This window comes from Larus michahellis, chromosome 4 (genome assembly GCF_964199755.1).
Source record: "Larus michahellis chromosome 4, bLarMic1.1, whole genome shotgun sequence".
NCBI lineage: Eukaryota > Metazoa > Chordata > Aves > Charadriiformes > Laridae > Larus > Larus michahellis.
In genome coordinates, this window is record NC_133899.1 from 22123995 (window position 1) to 22147394 (window position 23400).

Genomic DNA, 23400 nt, shown 5'->3' on the forward strand with positions numbered 1-23400 from the left:
GACCATCAACTGGGCACACAAATGAATGACTGCAAAAAAGGAGGAAACTATTTAGCAAAGAGCATAGAAAACTTTATTGTGGACAGAGCTACTAAAGAGCTCCATACGTGACTTTGGGACTGGTTCTGCATGGACAACAGGTAAGAAAACACATGAGGTCTGCTCAGGAGCACCTGCTGGAGAGAAATTACCAGTGCCTTCTGGCTGGAGGGACAGCTGGCCTTTGAAAACCCTCAGCCCAGCATTACTGCAGGGTGTAGTGCTCTTGGGTGACAGCAGACATGAGGAGAAACATCTGGGAGGATTTTGTCTAACCGGGCTCCATCAGTGAGCAGATGCTCTGGTCTCTGCAGAGAAGCAGTGCCCTGGCTGCTGCTCCACGGTCTCCCGCACACGCCTGTTGTTTTTCCAAAGGGTCACGCCGCCTTGCTTACAGCGGCAAGGGAAGCTGCAAGGAGCGTGGCCACAGGCAAACCCCTCCTGCAAATTTAGAGATAACGACTTCAACAGCTCCATGAGACTTCCATTGTGCTGATCACTTAATTCGATGAAGAGTCAAGGCTCCTCATCCAAGCTGTTTCAAGAGTCAAAAATCAGACAACAGAGAAGAATGGTAAGACACCCTTTAAAGAAGCCTGGCGTCAGTGATCGCATCTATGCCGCCTTGCCAGAATTTCCCAAGGACTGTCACAGGGACAGCCTGTGAGCCATACTTACCCCATAAACCCTTCAGCAAAGGGAGGACTCCCCTACTTCAGCTTCAGCTCCGCAAGGATCCTGTGTTTCCAGCATCAGCCACGGCGGTTTACCTTCTCCTTCAAGGCAAGCACTACATGAAATGTCCACTGCACGAGCACCACACAGTGTGGTGTTGCCCAGGTGATGGTGCTGGGGAGCTACCTGAGGGAGCTGGGCCAGCCGCTGACATTTTGGGGTGCTCCTGGAACAAGCTGAGTCTTTCCACACACAGTGGACACCTTCCTGCCTCTCGCTGCTAGTGAACTCTCCAGAAGGAAAACTATCTGGGCCTAAAGCTCCAGGGAAAGTGGACTTTGTGCGGACCTCAGAGCACAGAAGCCAGCGTGAGCCCTGGGATGACGGGCACCAGCTGGGCTGGGAAGCGTGTACCTCAAAGCTGGGAGTCCAGCCTGTCCGTCCTGTGTTGGCTGTGCCCAAAGGGCATTTGTCCCCAGACACCCTGTCCTGCTCTGAACTATTTCTGATGAATGCTGGCAAGAGCAAGCTAGGGCGAGAGGAGGAACAGCTTAGCTCGACTCACGTAACACCCCCACTTCGTATTGTCTTTCCCCAGTCTGCACCCATCATAGTCTGGAGAAAGGGTTGTTTGTGGTTTCTGTGCATCCGTTTCCATGTTTGCATCTGTGCAAAACATTTGGTAGGGTGATGAAGGCTTCCCAGGCTTCCTCTTCTCTGCTGGTGCGCCTGTGTTCACACATGACAGCAGCACGCAGCGCCAGGGGCCTGTCCAGAAACGGTTCAACTGGCCAAGCCAGTTGCTCAAGGCACCGGCCGTGCTGGTGAGACAGTGGCTGTGCAGGTAACACATCGCGTCAGGCACATCCACGCTGGCAGCTAGGCCCATCAGGATGCGTGCAGAGCTGCTATCCCGGGCTCTGAGGGTAGCTGGCTGCTAGGCAGATCTGGGCTTGCTGGCAGGCCCGGCCTCAGCACTCCGCCAGGAATTTGGAACAGGGCATGCTGCCTGGGGAAGCCAAGAGGGCAGGGAAAGCCGCGGAGCTGTAGCTCGGCAGCCCAGACAGCTCTCTGCTTCTCAGCACCGGCGCAGGGTGCTGTGGCTCAAAGGCACTGGCGATGTGCCCCAGTGTCTGCTGCGGGACTGGTCTGCAATACAGAGACTCCAGGACCGGCTGTGGACTAATGTGGATCTGACAGCCCAGGAAAGGGAAAGGTTTTGGGACCTGCTATGTCTCGGAGTTTCTGATTGGAAAGCTGCACTGTGGGGCACCCCAGGCTGCTGGGACGGTGGAGTAGGTCAAACTACGCTGCCTTACAGAGTATGTGCTGGTGGACTTGGCGTGAGGGCACACAGTGGAAAGCGGTATAGGGACAGGGCAATCCTGAGGCTACTTCCTGAGCACCCGCTGAAGCCCCTGCGCCCGATCCAAAGGCTGACAGGGTGCAGGCAGATGGGAAATTTAGTTTTCGGGGTGCAGGGAACAGCAGAGATGCAGCCTTGTTCTCCCCCATGCACTCTCCCAGAAAGTTACTGCAGTACTAGCGTGCGCAGGGCCAGGAGGGCACAGCCCCTCCCTACGGAAAGCACTCGGGCTCTCTCTAGCAACATGCCTACCTCAGGTTTGCCACCTTATTGCCTCTCGCCTTTGGTTGGGCACGAGAAATGTCTCGCTGGAGTCGGATGGCAAGCTGGCACTCTACGGAGCACTAACAGTACTTAACCAGTCGCAGCCCTGGGCATGTCCTATCAGGGGAGACTGTTCCCCCTTGTCAGGGAAAGCGGAACCGGGCTCGGGGGTACTCCTGGCTTCGGAAGAGGCAGCAGCCAGAAACAATGATGCAGCGGGGGTTTTGCTGCCTCTCAGCTAGTTCTGCTGGAAGATGGACAGCATCAGGTAAAGGGACACCCCTACCTCCAGGGAAAAAGACGAGTCACTGGAGTCAAGAGCTTTGAACAGCAACAGACAGAAAGGGAACCTCTTGTCTTTTCCCCCAAGGCTATGGCTTTGGAAAGCGGAAAACTAGGCCACTGTGGTGTTTATCCTTATGTCCTTAAAGCATGGATCATGTCTGCCCACGTGCTGCTTGCTGGTGCATTTTCTGTGGTGTGGCTCAGATGTGCTCTCACTGGGCGGGGGCTGAGAGACGTGAGGTTCTCCACTGCTCTTACTTACAAACACAGCAGGAATCTTAGAAAAAAGTTCCAGGTCTTGTTCCATGTGTCTGTCTTGCTGGCAGCTTTTCCTTTTTACCTTGTGCCCAGAATACACATTTTTCTTCCTGTCACCTCTGGGACTGTCTGCGGACAAGGGATAGTGTTGAGAGTTGCTTGAGTTATTCTTAGGAGGCCTATGAAGGGCCGTGCTCCCAAGGCGAGTCTGAGCCACAGGAATCTCATCCATGGACTCGGCCGACTCTGAGTGATAGTCAGCTGGGGGTCCCGCCGCCTGGATGAGGCCGATGCTGCTGGGGGGCACAGCAGCTCTCAGAGGAAAAGCTGGCACTAAGAGGCGAAGGCTGTGGGGAGATGAGGTGGCAACAGCCGTGGCTGGGAGCTCTACAGATGGAAAGAAAGGGAGAAGAAAGATGAGAGGGGAGAGAGAGAGAGAGAGAGAGAACCCTCAGCTCCACAAAGATGTCAACAACCCCAGGAACTCTGATACGGCTGATCCGCTAGTGTTAAAGAAAATCATACATATATTTATGCAAAATTAGATATGAAAATGCACAGAATTCTACACTCAGCAGTGTACTCAAGTCTGATCATTTTAGAGTATCTCCAAGCACTCAGAAGCACTCATTTTCTCTTCTTAGGTGAGTTAACTTTCTGCCAGTGCTGGGTTTTCATGACACACTTCATTTCTGTGTGCCAGCAACGAGAAATCCAGTTCAGAAGCAGAGAAGCTGACTGGTGCGCCCTCACCTGAGTGGGGATCCGGGAAAGAGGGCCAAGGTCTAGTGTGTGTTTTAGATCCGCCATCCATTGCTGAGGAAGAAGCTTTATGTGTCTTCTTTCTTCTTTTTTTCTGTTGTTGTGGAAGCAAGAGGTCCAAGAGAAGGGAAGTCACTTTATCAGCTCAAAGTAATGAGACCCTCATTTTCTTTTCAACTCCTACCTCTGTTTAATTCCTCATATTTTTAATAATGAGCATTAAGTATGACGAAAGACCAAGAATATTTTATAGTTTAAGACTGAGTTACTATAAAGCAATGATAGAGAACAGGTATTTAATGAACACACAGCAATTCTCTGTGTGTAGGTACCTTTAAGCTGTAGTCTCATCAGCTGGAGGATGATGTATGAGAGACTGGTAGTTAAACTAGAAGAGGGCATCAAAAGTCATGTAGCACAGGAAAACCCAAGGGAAAGATAGTTCTTGTCCAAAAAACAAGCATAGTTGAAAAGGCATTTTTCTTATCATCTAGATGACAAGACTTTGACGAATAAGCTTGGGGGAAAGGGAGAGAGCACAACCACCTGCCATTTGAGCAAGGGGGCAGAGCACCTTGACTTTGGTACGTGAATAACAAGAGCTCAGAAAACTTGACTTTGGCCAACTGTTTCATACACTCAAGCTTCATACTCACACACACCATCTTTTCCGGGGGCAGATGCTTTAGCATCCGTATTTGAAGGTATAAACTGTCAGATTTTGCTCTACAGAAACATGCACAGCTTGTTACATCAACAAAGTAGTATAGATTCAGTCACTGGACCGCACCGGAGCAGCAAGATGTTGCATTACAACTGAGCTGCAAGCTTATGAAGGAACTGCAGAATGTATCTGATGGCACGTGTGAGCTGAGACAGGAGAGTATCACTTGGATGTAGGGACTCCCACACGCTGAGGACAGGGAGAGCATGCGTATGAAAGAAGTGAGCTGGCTGCACTGGAGCGAGCGTGCACCCGTGCAAGTTGGTGAACGGTCAGCGGCAGAGGTGATGGTATCTAGCGTTTCTCCTGCTTACCTGAGAAGGGACCGCAAAGCGAAAAGATGGGGGGTCAGGAGAGGAGCTCTGCTCGGGGTCAGCTTCATCGTCGTGGGCATAGAGCTTTGAAAAGCTAAAACACACGGCAAATATACAAGACGCTTCCCTTAGACATGACTTAATTTTGATGCCCATTTTACTTGCACATACGGGACCAGTACACATACGCATACACATCAGCCTGACTGAAGCCTTGCACAGCACTCCCAGCAAAACCACAGGGTACCTTTTCCTGTGCAAAATGTGAAGGGTTTCCTCCCCCTTCCCCAGGGACATGAGTTAATAGGCAAGGATTAATTAAGAGACAAGGATGGTGTTTTCCCATGAGTGCTTGCCTGTGTTATAAACCTTGCTGTTGTGATTCATCTCTTGACAAACTGAAATCATATAACTATAATGAGCTCAATATAGGAATTATAGGAAAAATCAGGCAGCTTTAAAGTAATTTAAATATAAAAGAGCCTAAACAGAATATTCTAGGAAAGACATTTTCCCAGGGGAGGGGAGGCAAGTACTCCTGCAGGTATTTACCTACACCTGAAACTCAAAGATTTCACCATGCCTTGGTCAAAACACTGTCGCTCCCTATTCTCCTAAGTACTTTTGTCTTAGGGTCCATCACTGACTTTGGTGACAATTTCCCAGTCACCATACACGCTGCTGGGAGACTCCTGTGTACGGCTTCACTCACCTTTTCTCTGAAGTTACTGTTGAGAATTCCTCTACTTGAATAGCAGGGTCCGTATAGCCAGGGTTACCTGAAAGAAAGTCTGCTTCCTGAAAAACAGTAATAAAAAAAAAAAAGAAAAAGAATTAACATTTGCAGATCAATACAGGCACACAGAGTGGAGAAGAGGGATTCTCACTACAGAGATGTCTTCTTCTTCCTTCCTCAGCCACATGCCAGACATTTTCTGTCCTTACAGCTAGCACAGCCGAAACTCAGCAGGAGCCTGCTGCTGAAGAAGATGGAAAGCCAAGATTCAGACAATTAGAAGTCCCTGATTCATTCACTTAGTCCAGCCAGTATTTCATGTGACTCAAAATCAAATCAGAGCACACGCACGGAGACCAGCTTAATAACTTCTTGGGACCCAATTCAAAATATCACTTAAAGCCTCCATCGGTTATACAGTTCAATCACAGGAGTTAGGCGGTGAATGCAAAAAACGCCTTTTAATTTCAAAATGGAGGTGATGAAAACGAAAGCATGCAACACACAGGAAAAACATAAAGTATTTTCTGTTTCTTGTGTTAATCCTGTGTGGCTAATAACTGCTGTTTTTTTCAAAAGAATGTGATATATTGCTCATTTGCCTCAGGTATAGATGAATTCAAAGTAACTCCATCCTGAACTTTAAAACAGCACACTTCCACAAACATCTAAGAAGACACACCGAATAAGCCTCCTAAATCCACGCGTCTGCATTACAGAAAAGGGCTCCCAATTCTCCTTCAAAAGGACACAGCTGAGATGGTCAGAGTACCAAGTGACCGTAGGGTATGAAGCTCCGTTGTCAAAAAGGATAAACAGTGCTCAGGAGAACCTTGACTCTACTTTTCAGCTGCTCTTAAACTTGAATAATTAGCAAGACAACCTCCTCTCAAACATTTTAGTGCATAGTGGCTATAAAGGCACGCCTACATTTTAAGTTAACTTTCAGGTGGTAAAGATGGAGGGATTTTAAATGAGATAGGCATTTGCTTCCAAAAAAGCTTAAACAAGCTCTTGAAGACCCATTTGCCTGAGCAGCCTGACCAGCAAACTTGAGAAAATGAAGTCAAAGTTGGACGTCCCACAAAATGGTTCCTGGGAGACCCAGGGCCTCCGCGCTTCAACGAATTCATAAACAATCGACAAAAGAGCAGAGCAGTGAGATGAAGCCTGGTGATGATGCTCCCTTATGTAAGGCAATAAAAATAAAAGCCAACCGCAAAGAAGAAGATTCTTGCAATATTGGATTACGGGGTGATAAAATGGCACAGGAAAATCAATATTGCTAGATGTAAAAATGTGAAGTGATGCGTGTGGGGAAAGTAGTGTAAACTTTACATACAAAGCAATGGTCTCCGAAGCAGAATTCACGGAGCTGCACATACAGTGGCAGCCAAGAAATCGTTTCAGCTGATAGGAATGAAAAGGGAAGGCATAAGAAAAAGAAAATAGTTTCACATTACTGAATACAGCCATCGGCAGTCTGGACACTGGATTCTCTACAGTGTTCCAGCGTCTTCCCCTACAGGAGACCTGGAAGAAGGTACTCCCAGTTCTTCCTTCTCCCAAGGAAGAGAAGAGTGACAGGACCAGTGAAAGGTATGGAGCAGTTTCTGCAGAAACAGCTAATGGGCCAGGGCTCGTCAGTCAGGAGAGGAAATACTCGCGGCAGATACAAGTGGAGAAAGCAAATGGGGAATACTTGTTTACCATCTCTCTAAAACAACATTTAGGGAGCATCAAATAAAAAAAAAAATAAAATCAAGTAGTAGTTTCAAAAGAAACAGAAGAAAGGCTGCATTTTTGACACGATATGGAAAGAAGCTGAAGCACTGACCGACACAGGATGCTAAAGGTGCTGAATGTTACATGGATTCAAGAAGGAGAAAAGTTTGCGTGCGTGCGTGTGTGTGTGTGTGTGTGTGTGTGAGAAACCAGCCCCTAACACCTTATTGCCAAGAGCTGGGAGAGGATACTGGGGACTACAGCTCTCCTGCGCTCATCTTAGAGCCAGCTCACTGGTCTGACCAACTTTGGCCAGCCTCCCTTACACATCAGAAGAGATACTGCCCAAATTACTAGTTGCTTTTGAACATCTTGGCATCGATGTCTAGAGCCCCAGGACTCATGTAATTGTTAGATAAGACAGTTGCCAAACTGGAAAGACTTCAGGCTTGTTGCCTTTTGTAACAGGCTCTTAGTTTAATTGGTCTTGTAAAGGAAAAAAAAAAAGAGGTGGAAAGGAATTTGCAGCTGTTTTATAGGTGGTAACCTAAAATTTGAAGGGAATTGGTTTAGCAATCCCAAACATCACAATTTTCAGATTTGATAATTATACTATTTGGAGCTGTTATAGGCAGGGTTTATCCAAGTGCAGGATTAATAATCTGCAGAGATTGACCACATGTACTTCAAATAGAATTTGTAATTCAAGTCACATCACCGCTCATCATCGACTAAACACCAAATGTACATAAACGTTTCCTCAAATCTCCTTGGGGACCCAATTCTTAACGTTGACATTCAAGCCTCGTGCACCCAAGTCGCAAATGAAGGAGACCAGACACAATCTCGTGTCAGTGTCAGTGCACGTGCGGGGAGATGTAGGTCTTTTCAGAGGAAAGCACGCCGTGGCTGAAATGAGCTGCAGCAGGAGACATCCTCGTAGGACTGCGCACAGTAACTGAAAACGATCAGCATTCAATGTCCACAGCATAGAAACAGGACTGCAGGACTGGCATTTCAAAGGAGATTAATAAATGACGCATCTTGAGAATATCACAAAGAACTCTTTCCAAGCAAGTAATGAAAGAGCTTTTTAAAATCCATTTTGTTCATTTCAGCCTGCTATAAATTATGTATAACCGAAGCTGCCACATAAGAGAAAGAAAACCATTAGAACTGACTAGCAGAAGCAAATGGAAGACGACTCAATCAGTAGAAAATACAACGTTCTCTCTCCTACAACCACAGAGCAGAGCCTCAGCCTCTCTCCGCTCCCACAGTCATTAGTGTGATAGCCAGCATCCTTCAACTCTGACAGCAAGACAGTTGGGTTGTTAGGATTCAGCTTTTACTCTTGCTGAAAACAGCCTGCTAAATCGACAGACCGCTAAATGGACAGACCACCCAAGTTCATTCCCACCTTACAAATCCCGGCCATGCTCAGACCTCCTCCGGAGGCTGAATACCAGCTGCGTCCGCCCCAAGTTTCACGGTTGCAGCTTCAGGATGAATTCAGCTCCCTTGCCCTCTGCAGCTGCTCTTACCACCCACTTCAGCGCCCTGAAATGTTCTCTGGCTGGAGGGCAGGCAGAATTGAGCAGGAAAAAAAATGGGTCTTGTCCCAGGAAAAGTGGGTCTGTCGCAAGTTTTGAGCCTGAGAGTGAAGACTGGGTTGATCCTAACAAGACGCTGGAAGAGAGAAACTATTGAAAATGTAAGGGAAGGTGAGTAAAATCCGCATTTGTTATTCAAAGTCAAAGCTCACCAACCTGAAGCAGTGTCCACAAGTTCAAAGCTTTAGGAATGTGAAAAAAAAAATCACATCCCAGCTGGCCTCACTGTGAAGGCCAGCTCCCTGGTATGAATGCAATTATGCATTAAAGCATCAGTTTTGGTTTAGTTTATATTTCTTTGGACTGCTAAGCAGCTGCCTACAGAATGAACTGTTACTTGCACATCCTGCTTTGGGTATAGTAATAGAGGCAAAGGCCGTATATGTCCAACTGTTTTGCATTTTTTGTGACATCTGAGCCATTTAAGTGTGCAAAATTAGGGCTTTTACTTTGTGCATGTCCTGAGAAGGACTCTACTAGAATCCTTTAACCTGAACAAGAATCCTTTAACGCGAACATAGCTGAAGACTTAACTACAGACAAACATGGAAAACTGCAGCCAAAACCAATACCCGAGCTTCAATAAGGCTCCAAAACAAGCATTAAAGGGGAAACGCATGGTTCTTCTTACTCCGTCAAATGAATGAACAGTTAAGACAAAAGTGGGAAGAGGATGATTCCCATTTTATGCTTGCAATGTCTTGGATCAATTACAAAGGATTTCTGTGTTCAGGCTAAAGAAGGCTGTAGTCAACAGCTTACAAAAGGCAAGTCACTCAGTGTACTCCTACTCCAATCTATTTGTTTGTGTTTATCTCTGGTTGCTATGTAAGAAACAAGGAAAATCTGGTGGGTTAACATTTTTCTGAACAATGTTACTGGGCATCATCCAGTCTTTCTTGTTCCCCAAGGTATTAACTGAAACACAGAACTGCTTTTCACCCTGCTTCTTCCAGGCTCGCTGCTTCAAATTAATAACCATATTCGCACATATCTAGATAAGCACCAGCGCAGGCAGGAGAACATCACTGAATGGCTACAGCCCAAATGTGCGCACACACACACCAAGTCCGCCCCTGCTCAGATATATTTTCAGTATGAATCAAAATTTAGTAACTAGGAAATGATTAGAGCTAATGCTTTGTTATTGTTTTCATTTTCATAGTAAGCAAAGCTCTATGAGACAAAGTGCCAAATATTTTTGTTGTTATGGAAACCTCTGTTTAAACTGAAAGTTCAACTTTTCCAGGACAGTAAAATATACATATATATATGAAAAGCTGGGGTCTCCATATTATACGAAAGGGAATTAGCTCACTTTCCCCTTTGCTTTGATAGGGAAAAACTATGAATGAGTCCAGAGAGATCCCAGTATCTCTATACAGAATACTTGGATGAAGCTTGGATTTAATTAATTTCTTATGAAATATAAAACTGGTTGTATAGTAGGTAACTTAACTTGCATAAAACTAAAAGTTACACCGGACAGCAGAATGGCAGAATAATTTAGATTAGGAAGAAGTTCTGGAAGTTTCTTGTCCAACCCCCTGCTAAAGCCAGTATAGAATCAGCCCAGTCAAATTCTGAGTAATTCTGGGGATAGAGCTGCTTTGCAGGAAAATAAATCACACTGAACTCTGAATTCATAGCAGAATATATATGCCACTGCAGAGTGTAACAGCATTAAAGAGCTTGTGGAACTCTTTACAGAAATACAGATCAACATCACGATAATCACAGGGACCTTTATCACTTTGTAGGCTCGATTCAAAGAAAAGCAGATATCTGGGTCATTTCTGAACACGATTGGTGTCCTTTTCCTTTGCAAAATGGTTAAACCTTTGGTATTATTAGCTGCTCAGTGATTAGCCCCAGTTTCTCCAGCCTTAGAGCCTGTCTCGCTTTCAGTCATAACCTGCAATACCACCCACAGAAGCCAACAAGATGTGCACTGCCACCCAAAAAGAGGGTCCCGTCCTTTCCAGTGACAGGACCCTTCCCGCTCTTCATCATCCTCCTTCGTGCTGACACAGGTGAAATCCAAATGGGAGGGAACTGGGCCAGCTAAACACAAGCTCAACTATTTGTTTTAAGTGAAGTTTATTCTTACCCAGATGAGTTCCCCCACCCTGTTCACTGCATGACTGTAACGAACAGCTGCGCTGGCAGAAAAGAATAGATAGTACAGGGCCCAAAACAAGTGGTGGAGGAAGAGAGTATGTGGGATTGATTCCTTTGAAAGCACTACTTGCTTATGCCTAATGTGTTCATCGCATTACAGACCTTGCACGCTCTTGCATCCTACTCAACTCCACCAAAGTACCTCTAAAGTCATATCTCTAGCAACTGTCTCTAAAATTTGGAGCTCACAGAATTGAAGCAAACTTTACACTGCGGAAAAGTGAGGCTGTTTTTGAGAAATGGACTGCAAGTACAATGAGTACCTGACTGGGTCTCACTTCAGAGGGACAAGACTCCTGGTGCTTGTCTTCCTCTTTCGTCTCTTGCTGGGGACGCCGCTGCTGGATGTACTCATACGTCGTTAATTTGTTCCACACTGGGAGGAAAGAGAGCGAGCTGTCAGTGCAGGAAATGCCACTCCCTGATTACACTTACACAGTCTGAATAACTATACAATCAAATAGTAACCATAAACATGAAAAGACCGACACTCTTAAGTCAAAAGTACCTTTGCATTGTATATCTTATTATATCCTTTATTGTCATCATCGCACTTTCTCATAGTCTCACTATTCTTCTAAAAGTACATGGTATATCCTTCTATACCGTAGTAATTTGTTACGCTCATTTCAGAGCAAATCCATTAGTGATACCCAATAAGGGCAAGATCTGCATCATACAGAAAGCTCAGTGAGTAGTGAGAAAGTATGTGATGCTAAATGGAGAAAAAAAATTCAGCACGTTAGTGCGTTCCATAGAGGAGATTGAGACACTTGATGTCCAAAACAGTGAGCATTAAATGCCCAACCTGTCTGGTGCCAAACAGACGTGTTCAGGGTTCCTAGGCGCCCATGTTTATGTACTCTTAAGGACTCCCACGCACCAACACATCTGCTTCCATGAGTGATCAAAAGCATGTGACATTTCTGAGCAGCTTGGTTTCTTCAGGAGACCCAAAAAGTTAGGAGGATCCAAAACTCAGACATTCCTCCCATAACGACCCTGTTATGGCAAGAATTTTTAGACCACAAAACCCAGAAATGGATGCTGAAGGTTTTCAGTGCACAGCCTGGTAGTCATTCTTCCTTTTTACAGAAGCATAGCAGTTCAAGCAGATGCCTAGGATGTGGGACATCCAGAATGAAATCCTTCCTCTGCCTGAAGATATTTGTATCAGTAATATCTTACCTCTCAAAAGCATGCCCTAAACACAGGGAAGCGGGTGAGAGCAGAGGAGAAGGTGCCCCTCCAGTTAAAGCAATGACCTTATGAAGAAATAAGAATTCAAGATCCATTTGGCCAAGAAGACGGAGCGTAAAAATGAAGCGAGTCTGCAGCCAAGTGATTAGTGAATGCACTTAATGGGGACAGTGCAGGATGCTGGAAAATGCTCCTAGAATTGTACCGTATGCTTTATTGGAGAAACAGAAAATTGCTTCAGGAGCAAAGGGCGATAAACCATTTGCAGTTTAGAGCTCATTGGTTTCTGAATACTTAACAGTGCAACTTTTAAAATATTTTAATAGAGCTATTTAGTGTAGCATTCGTCTATCCAGATAACACCGCAGCACATACAGTGCAACATAGAATCATAGCTTGTGAAAAGCCCCATATCCTTTCCTATATCCCTTTCTTACATTTCCTACTAATTTTTTTCTGTTTATTATGCTTTACTATTGGCCTTTAAGTATTGAAGGAAGAAAAAAAAATCCTCCCTCCAAGCTTCTGAAGTGCCACGCTCCCCTGAATGCCTCAAGAACTGAGGCTCAATCAAGACCAGTAATTTTGAACACATGGACCTACTATTTTAAGAATAACCTGCTTCCTTCCTTTTGAGTGACAGCAGTGAGTAATTAAAATCAGGACAGTAATTCTGAAAATTTCACTGTGCTTGTAACAGAAATAGATTCTAAAATTTTCATAGTCATATCCGACTTAAGCTAGTTTTTATTTATGTGAAACTTAAAGGCAATACCCCTCACAGGGGTACCATTTTCTTTCTGTGAATTAATTATTAAAAAAAAAAAAGAGGTTTATGAAGAAATACTTATGAACAGTAATGACATTTTAATTGGTCAAGTGTATTTCTTGTCCCAGCAAGGGTTATACAATTCATTCCAACACCGTCTACCTTAAGGATTTCAGATGAGACTATTGACAATTAGACGTGTGAAATAAGAGGAACTTAAACCAGACTTACTTTGTCTTATCTCCCTGAATCCCAGCTGTAAGGAATTGTAATGGTAATGCCTACTTGGATGTAGCACACAATATAGGCTTCAATACGGTAACATCACTCCTTTTAAGCAAGGACTTACACACCGCACTTCTGCACAGCTGGAGCCAGTTTCATCAGGGTAGCAGATTTTAATGTAACAAAACGTTAACAAAAATTAACAATAATTAAATTCTATTTCCATGTAAGTCATAAAGATTTTAAGTTGGGCCAGAAATAAAAGTTAATTTGGCTTAAAATTTATTCTGAAAGAGGGGGAAAAAAAAAATCACCCCAAGACAACAGCACCAAAAAAAACCTGAAACGCTGAGCAGAACTGGTGTAACACACGCCAGGTTTCTGTTTGACAAGAGAAAGCATGTCTTTAGCCAAGGAGGGAGCACCCTCTTGTGGAAGTGGTACACAAAGACAGGATAAATAGCACTCGTCACTAAACCGAATAATCCTTTCTTTTTCATCCAAAGGAAATCTTCCTGGAGCGGCCCCTGCTTTGTTATGCTTTTAGTCTTTCTACAGTGCTAGATCGACCTTTGATACCTCCAGGCATCGCCATTAACCCGGCAAAGTCAACTTTCAATTCCACCAAGAAAGCAAAATCGCAGCAAGACCAAATTTAAGTTCTACTCAAAGAGGCTGTAAAAGCAGAAGGACAGTCAACGATCTCACTGCCTGTACGGTTAATGCCAGCTGAGGAACACTCACCTATCAAACGCTACACTTCAGCAGCATAACTATCTTGCTCCTGGAACTGCACTCGTTTGGGCTGACCTAGTTTGTGTTGGCGTCTGCATCGCTGCTAACTGACTCCCTAAAAATCCATGCAAGGATCCTCTGTAAGCGCTGTCCTCACTTCTCTTCCACCACATCCTTTCTTCCCTGGTTTTGGCACCACCAACCACTGCAAGCGTAAGATCTTTTCTCATCATGAGTTATGTCAGGCAGCCAAACAGCATAGGCTTCATTTTAGACGATGGCTGAATAAAGGTTTTTGATGCCCATCTGTACATAAACAAACATAAATATCCCTTCTTGACAGAGCAACAAGTAGGAGATCTAACGAGAAGCCTTTCTGAAAGCCTCTCCTCTGAATTCCACCAGTCATTTAGTGCTGATACGATACAGCTTCCATAAAGGGGCCTTGACCTGGATGTCAGGCCTCTATTAGAAATTTAGATCAACACCATCCGCATTTCTCTGGGTAATGGAGAAACAGGCTCTCTCACACAACAGAAGTACTGGGGAGCACAGTGAAGACACTCAAAAGCCCGCAGGCGGAGCCAGGTGGAATCTGCTGTCGCTGGCACTGAGCTGGAATTAACCAGTTCATCCCACCTGGCCTCTCTGCTGCTCTCCCACGTGCTTTCAGTTCTGGGATAACACAGCTTAGACACCTGGGCTCAACGCAAGCCCCATATTGTACGTGGACTGATAAGCCTACCTGGTACTGGAGGCAAATCAGAAGTATAATGTTAAACCCAAATTTTCTATGTTTTCAATGGCAATCTTGCACAATAAGAGTATATTTGTGACACGGGTGAACACACAGTGAATGCAGAATGAGTAGAAGTAGCTAAGCGGAAAGGAAACGGCTATGCAGGTGACAGGAACATGATACCTACTGAGATAGATGTGAAAGATCAAGAGGTGGCCTAGCAGGATCACGGTCATTAGGCTGAGAAGAATAAAAATCCCAGCCATGACCAAAATGGCAGATGCCCGAGTCTCAACAGGAGCTGCAGGAAGAAACACAAACCAACGGTGTGTGTGGTTCTTCAGAGCTGTAAAACAAAAAGAGTTGGAGGTAAGGAGATTGTCCGGGTATTAAGTATCTCTAACTAAACTTTACAGCTGGAAATATTGTTAACTCAAAAGTAGCAGCAGACCCATTATGCAGTGGAGGCCTGTCCTGGTTTGGGTAACACGAGGCTAATTTATTCTCTAATGCTTGGGAAAACTGCACTTTTAGAAGACTCTACTGTCTGAATACAGGAAAATATTTACTTCATTCAAGGGGGGGGATTCAAGGTCTCAGAGTTTTCAAGCCTTGCCAGGTGCGGGGACAAGGAGGAGCAAAACCCAGGCCCTTGACCCAAGCTGCCAACAGGATTATTTCATACCATGAACGGCACATTCAATATAAATTAGAAAGTTTGCTATGTAGTCACTCTCTCCCTTGATGGCGGTGGTCCAGAGAACTCCTTGCCCCGGTGCCAGAGCCCTGAGCCCTTCCCTTCCTCCTGAAGCCACAGCGCTCACAGGGTCCCACATTGGCTGCTGGGAGTGCACGGCTTCCTACTGATATAATTAGCTGAGCATAATTCTTGTATGTTTTATATTAGTATCGGGATCAATACTGGTTCTTTAGTATTATTAATGTTAATTACCTAGTCTTATCCTATTTGGAACAGGTTACCCAGGGAAGCTGTGGATGCTCCATCCCTGGAGGTGTTCAAAACCAGGCTGGATGAGGCTTTGAGCAGCCTGGTCTAATGGGAGGTGTCCCTGCCCAGGGCAGGGGGTTGGAACTAGATGGTCTTTAAGGTCCCTTCCAACCTGAACCATCCTACGATTCTATTAAATCTATTTATATTTCAACCCTCGTGTTTCCTTGTTTTCCCCAATTTCCCTTCATGGATGGGGAGAGGTCATTGGGTAAGAGAATAACTATCTAAACGACAACAAATTGTTAAGGGTTTCTCAAATCATAACAAGGCCTATGAAATCTTGTGTCTGCCTTAGGGAGAGCAGTTAGCTCTGGACGGAAAGATGTTCTGTCCAGCTGAGCGGAGATACTCTTCCAGAAGCACAAAACTGAAGGAGTAAGGAATGGGAGTTCCTACTCAGCGGGAGAGCCCACAGAATCCAATCCCATATTGAGATATTCTTGGCTGATTCTCGGGAGGCTCAACTGAAGCACTGCCAGTACCATCAAAGTGCCGGTCGGAGCGAAGCATCGTGGGGTCAATGAAGAACTGCACGAAGACGTAACAAGCGACGAGCAGCAGAAGACAAAGACCCAGAATGGCAGACAGCACACTATTCAGAAAGAGCCTGCCAAGAAAGTCAGAAGTCTGAGTGGCTTCAATAACATCACAAATACAATTCAAAGGCCTAACCTCTAACGAAGACAGATATAGACAGCTATCCCGAATTACTTACACTTACAATAGATACTGGCTAACAGTCTAATTCCTGATTTGTTACCCCGAGGGACTAAACTGCGACCCTTTAGAGCAACTGTGGTTACAAAACAGGCAAGTGTATCCAGCACAGAAAAAGAGCTCCCTGCACAAGACCTGAAGGCAGCGTAACGTGGCACCCAGCAGTAACAACTCTTCCCTTTCCGTGTGGTTTTAGCGGAGGAAAGTAAACTGAGAAGGAATAATCAGCGATAGCCTCCCTATTCTCTATCTTAAACCTGGCACAGCTTAGAGGTGCCTACATGCTGCTGTAACCCCTGTCAACTGGCAAGTCTCGTAGGGAAAGCATTGAATCTGGATGCAGGTTGTTTCAGAGACGGGAACAGCACAATCATGGTTCTATATTCCCACTTCAGCGCTCAGAAGCATTAAGGACACCCAATTAATATCCCATAAGCTCTTCTTAATACCAAATAATAAGATTATGTTCTCTGTTTTTACTCGTAGATGTTCAGCTACAAAATTCTAAGTGTTGGAATTTTATCCCTGGTTATTTGAACGTCATAATCATGCTTGCTTTGTCCATCTCGTTTTCTCATGACCGATTTCATTCGGCCGGGGCCTGAAAGAAAAGTGGTTCTGTGTGGCTGGGTACAGGCTGGACTGAGATGCAGGAGAATCTTGGGAAGAAAAGGGGCAACTTTATTGCTGCAGTCTTGTGTTCCTGTCACAATGCCAGGCTCTTACCAGTAATTCCTCTCTCCCACACAGTTGTTGAGCCATTTGCAGTGGTGATCAAAGCCACACACACACTTGTTGCAAGTTCCACAGTGCTTTGACTTGGCGCTCCTGCCAAAGAAAGGGTGGCGTTAGCCTGGCAGCACCAGCTCATTACCCTGACTTTCCAGTGGCACAAATACAGGGGGAGAGAGCAGCAGAGATCCTGGTTATAGTGAGAAAACCTTCTACATCAGCAATACTTCAACACCCCAACGCATTGGCCGTATCAGCCATTGTTGGACCACAATCCCAAACACAGCAAAATTGGCCTTTTTAATGCACTATGTGATTTCTAATTTGGAGATTGCTGATTTCTTATATGAAACCCTTTAGCAAGTCTACAAAGCTTGATCTTAACGCCTGCCCTCCGAGCATTTCCTGCTACTGCGTTAGCGTCTAGCCAGATACAAGCACACACGCACACACTACACGTTGTTAGGTCCAACACCAACATCCGGATAACACAGAACACTACAGTCCTCTCCACACAACATGTGAGCAATTAAATAAAACACAGAAACATGTGCACACCTGACAGCGGGCACCTACCGAATTAACTGAGCCCTGCCACAGGATGAAGTTTAACTCGTGCTATAGAGCTTCAGGGGCTCAAATTCCATCTTAAAGTCTAACAGTGAAGACTAACGGTGAAGTGCAATGGTGAAGAAGACAGAGTAGTAGAAGGAAAAGAGAAGATACTTACACATCTACATCACAGACATGGCAATGATGGTTTTCAATGACATGTGCGTGTTGATTACGATTGAAGGTGGCCAGAGGCCCTAGATATTTTTTGTCTCGCACATTTGCATCCGCAGGATCAATGGAGACTGCAGTAAGATGAACAACTAAATGGTAGATAAAGCACACCCCTGGACACTGAAGTACACAGTTAAGGATTGTATGAGTGATTTAATACATAAATTTTTATCCTTAATACACAAAGCCCACACAGATGGGAAATACATGGCTTAGAATTAGAAATCACTGTATAACTGGTTGCAGCACATTAATCTGAGCTTTAATAACAGAGACGTTTGTGCTGTAATAAATATCACCTGGAAAAAGATAACTAAATCTACAGGAACAACACTCCTTATTATGTATTACTCTGCCTCACAGAAACGTCCGTCCTAACACACGAGTTTTTACAAATTACCTTTACTTACCAGAATCTGACCCCAGGTGCGGACTGCTGGTGTAGGTCCCCGTCTCTTAGTCCGTACAGACTCCTTGGAAAGGAACAGTCTGTTAAGGCCGTGCATGTGCCCCTTCACAAGACCAAACTTCCAAGAAAGGGAAAAAAAAAAAGTCACATCAAGGAACTAATAGTGATCACTTTGCTTTCCTTCTCCTCAGTCAGAATCTTGAGGAAGAGGATCACCTCTTTAAAGCAGGCTCCTACACAATTTACAGACAGACAGTATCCAGGATTTGTCATTGTTGCGTCAAATATTACCTGCGTGGATTTTTACTTCTAAATGCCGTAGCAAGTCAGAGCAAATACACTTTAGCAGTACTTTTGATCAGACACCTGAAGTAACTGCTGACATTTGGAAAGAACAGACAAATATGTAAGAATATACAAACAGAAAGCAGCACTCCTGCATGCCTGGAGTACCACTGTGCTTGAGAGTTTGCTTCTCAATATGCTGCGATTAAATGAGCACGTGTGCAGAAATTAACCTTCTGGTTTATTTGTTATACACCCACATGTGCACGTCGTTGATCATACTAATGTCTATGGAAAACAGAGCACTGTAGTAAGGAAAAAAAAAGGTCTTTGAGAGGCCTAGCTGACTGGAGCTCTGACGCCTGGTGTAGCAGAATGGGAAGGGATTTGCCTATGACACAAAAGAGACATTAGTGCTTAATTAACCAGTAGTAAAACTTTGGGATACATGAATCTGTTGAATTAGACTGACTTTAGATTGAGTTATGAAAGTATTTGGTTTGAACTGTGATAATACCAAGGATTTGGGTAAGAGGTAGATGTAAGACCACTGTGAGCTAATGATATTAAAGCCTAAATCCCACAGGTGTAACTAAAACAATGATAAGCAAAAGCATCCCAAACATATCCAAGGCTCCATGGACATAACACAAATCCGAAGTATAAATGAAGTAAGTGCTAATCCCATCTCTTCAGAACTTTTCCCAGGAGTCTCTTCTATTTCTTGGTTATCTGGTTCTGCTAAGAAAGCACTAAGTGCTAAGCAGCACTGAGCCACTTAGTCAATTTTATTTTCACCAAGAAGATGTTACCAAAGAGATGACAAAAGCAAACGCTCACAAGTTATGAACCAACTTGGTAAGTACTAAATTCAAATTTCACAATACCCTCTTCCTCTGTTGCACGACAGACCTCTCCTCTGCGGTTCACGCTACACATCCTCGTCTTTCAAACACAGATTTTCTACAGAGGACACGAGAGGGCCCTGGGAGAAGATCAGCTGCCAAGCAACCACACCATAGAATCATTAACATATAAAGCTGCCTTTCAAGACTCAGTCAGTCAGCACAGGGAGGTGTCGTTGCCCACCTTGGCAAGGGTGTTTCAGAAGGGGCTTTTTTAGTATGGTCTCCCTCAAACCCTGCAGCACCCTTGGAGAAGAATAATGTAAAACAAAGGAGACACATAGGCAGAAGTAGACAGCAGAAGAGCCTCAGAGGCAAAGATAGAAACTTTAGCAGTGAGTGATGAAGGAAACAAGCAGAACATTAGCGACCTACCTAAAGCATAAGGGCAGAGAGGATCTCAAAACAACTGTTTTTTATAGACAGGAAAAGATCAAGATTATGTTTGTCGCTCAGAAAAAGATTCTGGCTCAGCTGCTTCCTCGTATGCTTTCTGTGCTACCTAACAACTATTTTTTAAAAAAATCCCACCAATAGTTTATTACAGTCCATGTTCTCCTCTTGACCAAAGGATACGATATAGCCAGCAGGTAGCCAGTGGCGGGGCAGGAGAGGAACCAGGATTCCAAAGCCAACCAGCGCAAAGAAGATGTACAGCAACCAGGCAATAACCTGGAAAACATGCAGCGGCAAGCTCCAGCCATTCCTTCGAGCACGTTGGACCGGCACCTCGGGAACAGCTTCGGCCAAGTTCTCTGGAGCTGTCTTATTAGGAGGTTTATTGCAGATATTCATCTATAGAAATCAAAAACGGAAAACAAAAAATACATGATACAAAAATATTATGAGGGGACCCCGGTCCTGGAGATATGCACCAAGGTGGACAGAAAGTTGGAGAGACTAAAGCAACGACACATCTGAGGTGACACTTCTCTCTGCACAGGGAATTTGTGGTCAATAGTAACAAAAGAGGAAAAACAATTACAGGCTTTAAAAGCAAGTGCTGATGTCTGCATGAAACAACAATACCCCAGACTTTCAGTTAGGGGAAACTTGCAGGTTTTGTCAGCCTTCGAATGCATCTTGACCTAAATTGAGCAAAAAGAGGAAAGGGGGTATTCCAGCGGCAGTCCAGGGATGGAGTATGATATGCTGTGGTCTGGGGATGTGTTCATGTGAGAAATGGATGATGGCAGAAAAAATGCTTTCACCTGTCTCAGATATGCCATGTTTGCCTTCCAGCTAGTGCAAAGAAACGTAGTGAGAGCGGGTGGCCCCACTGGAGCATGTGGTCTGGAACCGCAATTTAGCACTACACAGCATCCAAGCAAACAGAGACTCCTTTGTCAGCAACAAAGGAAGTGGAAAGACTAGGAACTGAAAAAGTGAACTGATAATTTAATGACAAAAAAGGGGAAAAGAAGCAGGAGTTACTCCACAAGTACAAAGCCGACTGCCGCTAGAAGAACAAAACAGAAAGTTACGTATGCAGGACGTCCATGGAGGAAGCAGCTCGATTATTCAGCTGTCCTACAGTGTCTGGACTCCTGGCAGGAGAAAGCAAGATTTAACTGCAAAGATGAGTTACGAACCACAACCTGGAAAGTTCTTGATGGTTATGATTCCTGTTTGCACAACAGCTACGAGCTCAGAAGTGATTTCTCCTTTTTTTCAATTTGTGTTGGATTATTATTGTTGCTTTCCGCTTGCCACAGGGCAAGGATGAGCTTTTAACAACGGAAGGTTAACAACAGCGAGCAGAATGATTCAGGTCTTGGTACCCCAACGGTCCTGCATGTGTCCTAAGCAAAGGGCTGGAAATGTCTTCTGGGGTCAACTGGTAGAGAAGCAGTGGGTAAGAATATAAAAGAACATAATTTATGCTCATCAGCACAGTCTTAGCAACAAGCAGGTTGGAAAGAAAAAAGTCCTAAAATCCTAACTTCAGTCTTTGAAGACCTTAGCAGTATTTGTCTGCATTCACAGTTCCAATTGCTACATGGCAACCAGTTCATCAATGATGAGAAACAGTTACTAATCAGGTAACATTTGTCTCATAAGGTTGTTGAAAACTTGCTTGCGCGTCACTTTGAGCTACCTGTTACAAAAACCCCTCCGATTATTTGAAGAAAAAAGCCTGGTCCAGGGACCCAGACCCACCCAGACCCTGGAAATCCCTGTTTTGCTCCAAGACTTTGCTGTTTTATAACACCAGATGTTTTGAACGTTATGTTATTTAATGTCAAAAATGTTGTACAATTTGACAGAATTTTTTACGTGGTGAATTGCGACTAAAGCTACCTCCTGGCTGAACCACCCCTGAGGCTGCCGCCATCCCCCAGGAGCTTCTGCCTGCTAACAGACCCTCAAGAAGGAAAAAAGCCACATGTCACGCTTTGTGCGGCCCTTTCCGGATGCAAAGTTCCTCTTGCCTTTCCCTTACGACTCGAGGGCTTCTCTTGTAGCTGACACACTGACTATCTGCCCATAGTGATGAAAAACAGCTAGATGTGAAGAGACTTAAGGATACACCATCTCCTCTTCCCAGCAGTGTGCCCTATGCTGTGGGTACAGAATCAAAAAATGGTTTGGGTTGGAAGGGACCTTAAAGCCCATCCCTGGGCAGGGACACCTCCCACCACACCACGTTGCTCCAAGCCCCGTCCAGCCTGGCCTTGGACACCTCCAGGGATGGGTCAGCCGCAGCTTCTCTGGGCAACCTGGGCCAGGGGCTCACCACCCTCACAGCAAACAATTTCTTCCCAATATCTCATCTAAAACTCCCCTCTTTCAGTGTAAACCCCTTCCCCCTTGTCCTGTGGCTCCCCTCCCTGATCCAGAGTCCCTTCCCAGCTTTCCTGGAGCCCCTTTAGGGCCTGGCAGGGGCTGGAAGGTCTCCCCGGAGCCTTCTCTTCTCCAGGCTGAACCCCGCCAAGTCTCTCAGCCTGTCCTCACAGGAGACGCGTATTCCCGTCACCGACACCCCTTCCTACCTAGCTACAGAAAAGGCTGACTACAAAAAGCAGGGTATGAAATCACCATCAGGGCTTACCCAGTCACCTCAGACTGCGGAGAGGTAACTGAGCTGACGCTGGTTGTTGACTATACTAGTTAACGGTAAATCAGCCGGGAGTTACCAGGTTGGCCCCTTCCGACCTTCAGCCAAGCGCCGGGCAGCGGGAGGGAGCAACCTCTCTGGGCCCTACGGGCCAGCACCGGAGGCCGGGACCCCGCCGGGCAGCCGCCTCCCTTGGCTCCCCCATCGCCTTTTACTCACCTTCTCCCCGCAGAGACGGTTGAGAACGGCCCCGTCCCCGCCTCATGCCCCGGCGGGTAACGGGGCCTCCAGCTGAGGCCGAAACGGCGGCTCCCGGCACCTCAGGCCGCTGGGCCCGTCGCCATGGCAACGGCCGGGGCTACGGCAGGGCGAAGGGGACGAAATACCGCGGGCGCGAAATGGCGGTTGCGGGGTGGACACGGAGCCATGCAGGGAGGGGGGCCTCGCTGGATCGCTTCGCAAAGTCTTGCCATGGTGGGGTGGGTGTTAGGGATTAGTCAGATTCATAGAACCATAGAATGGTTTGGGTTGGAAGGGACCTTAAAGCCCACCCAGTGCCACCCCCTGCCCTGGGCAGGGACACCTCCCACCACACCACGTTGCTCCAAGCCCCGTCCAGCCTGGCCTTGAACACCTCCAGGGATGGGGCAGCCACAGCTTCTCTGGGCAACCTGGGCCAGGGGCTCACCACCCTCACAGCAAACAATTCCTGCCTCAGATCTCACCTAAATCTCCCCTCTTCCAGTTTAAACCCCTTCCCCCTCGTCCCATGGCTCCCCTCCCTGCTCCAGAGTCCTTCCCCAGCTTTTCTGGAGCCCCTTTAGGGCCTGGCAGGGGCTGGAAGGTCTCCCCGGAGCCTTCTCTTCTCCAGGCTGAACCCCCCCAG

General features: G+C 45.8%; 1 protein-coding gene across 2 annotated transcripts; it reads right to left on the minus strand.

Annotated features, from left to right (window-relative positions):
* Positions 1-52: 52 nt before the first annotated feature.
* On the minus strand, positions 53-22872 carry ZDHHC1 (zDHHC palmitoyltransferase 1). Of its 2 annotated transcripts, XR_012586565.1 has the most exons (12): positions 22734-22872; positions 20033-20251; positions 17802-17977; positions 17066-17167; positions 16105-16229; positions 14798-14956; positions 11206-11318; positions 5400-5485; positions 4688-4781; positions 3641-3743; positions 718-3274; positions 53-574 (listed from the first exon to the last, which is right to left on the minus strand). XR_012586565.1 is itself a non-coding variant. In XM_074583353.1 (11 exons), the coding sequence occupies exons 2-11, from the start codon at positions 20249-20251 to the stop codon at positions 2739-2741; spliced, it is 1713 nt and encodes a 570-aa protein (XP_074439454.1). In that variant the 5' UTR covers positions 22734-22872; the 3' UTR covers positions 54-2738. The 2 variants fall into 2 exon arrangements, 1 of the variants encoding a protein (XP_074439454.1); XM_074583353.1 differs by having other exon boundaries at positions 54-3274.
* Positions 22873-23400: the final 528 nt, after the last annotated feature.

Bases quoted from the DNA above. Each gene is read 5' to 3' on its own strand.
- ZDHHC1 (XM_074583353.1), bottom strand. From the start codon at position 20,251: ATGAATATCTGCAATAAACCTCCTAATAAGACAGCTCCAGAGAACTTG. The intron at 16,230-17,065 runs GTAAGAGCCTGG...CTTTCTTGGCAG, and splicing joins GTGGGAGAGAGGAATTACTG to GCTCTTTCTGAATAGTGTGC. The intron at 11,319-14,797 runs GTAGGTATCATG...CTTTCCTCCCAG, and splicing joins GATCTTTCACATCTATCTCA to TGTGGAACAAATTAACGACG.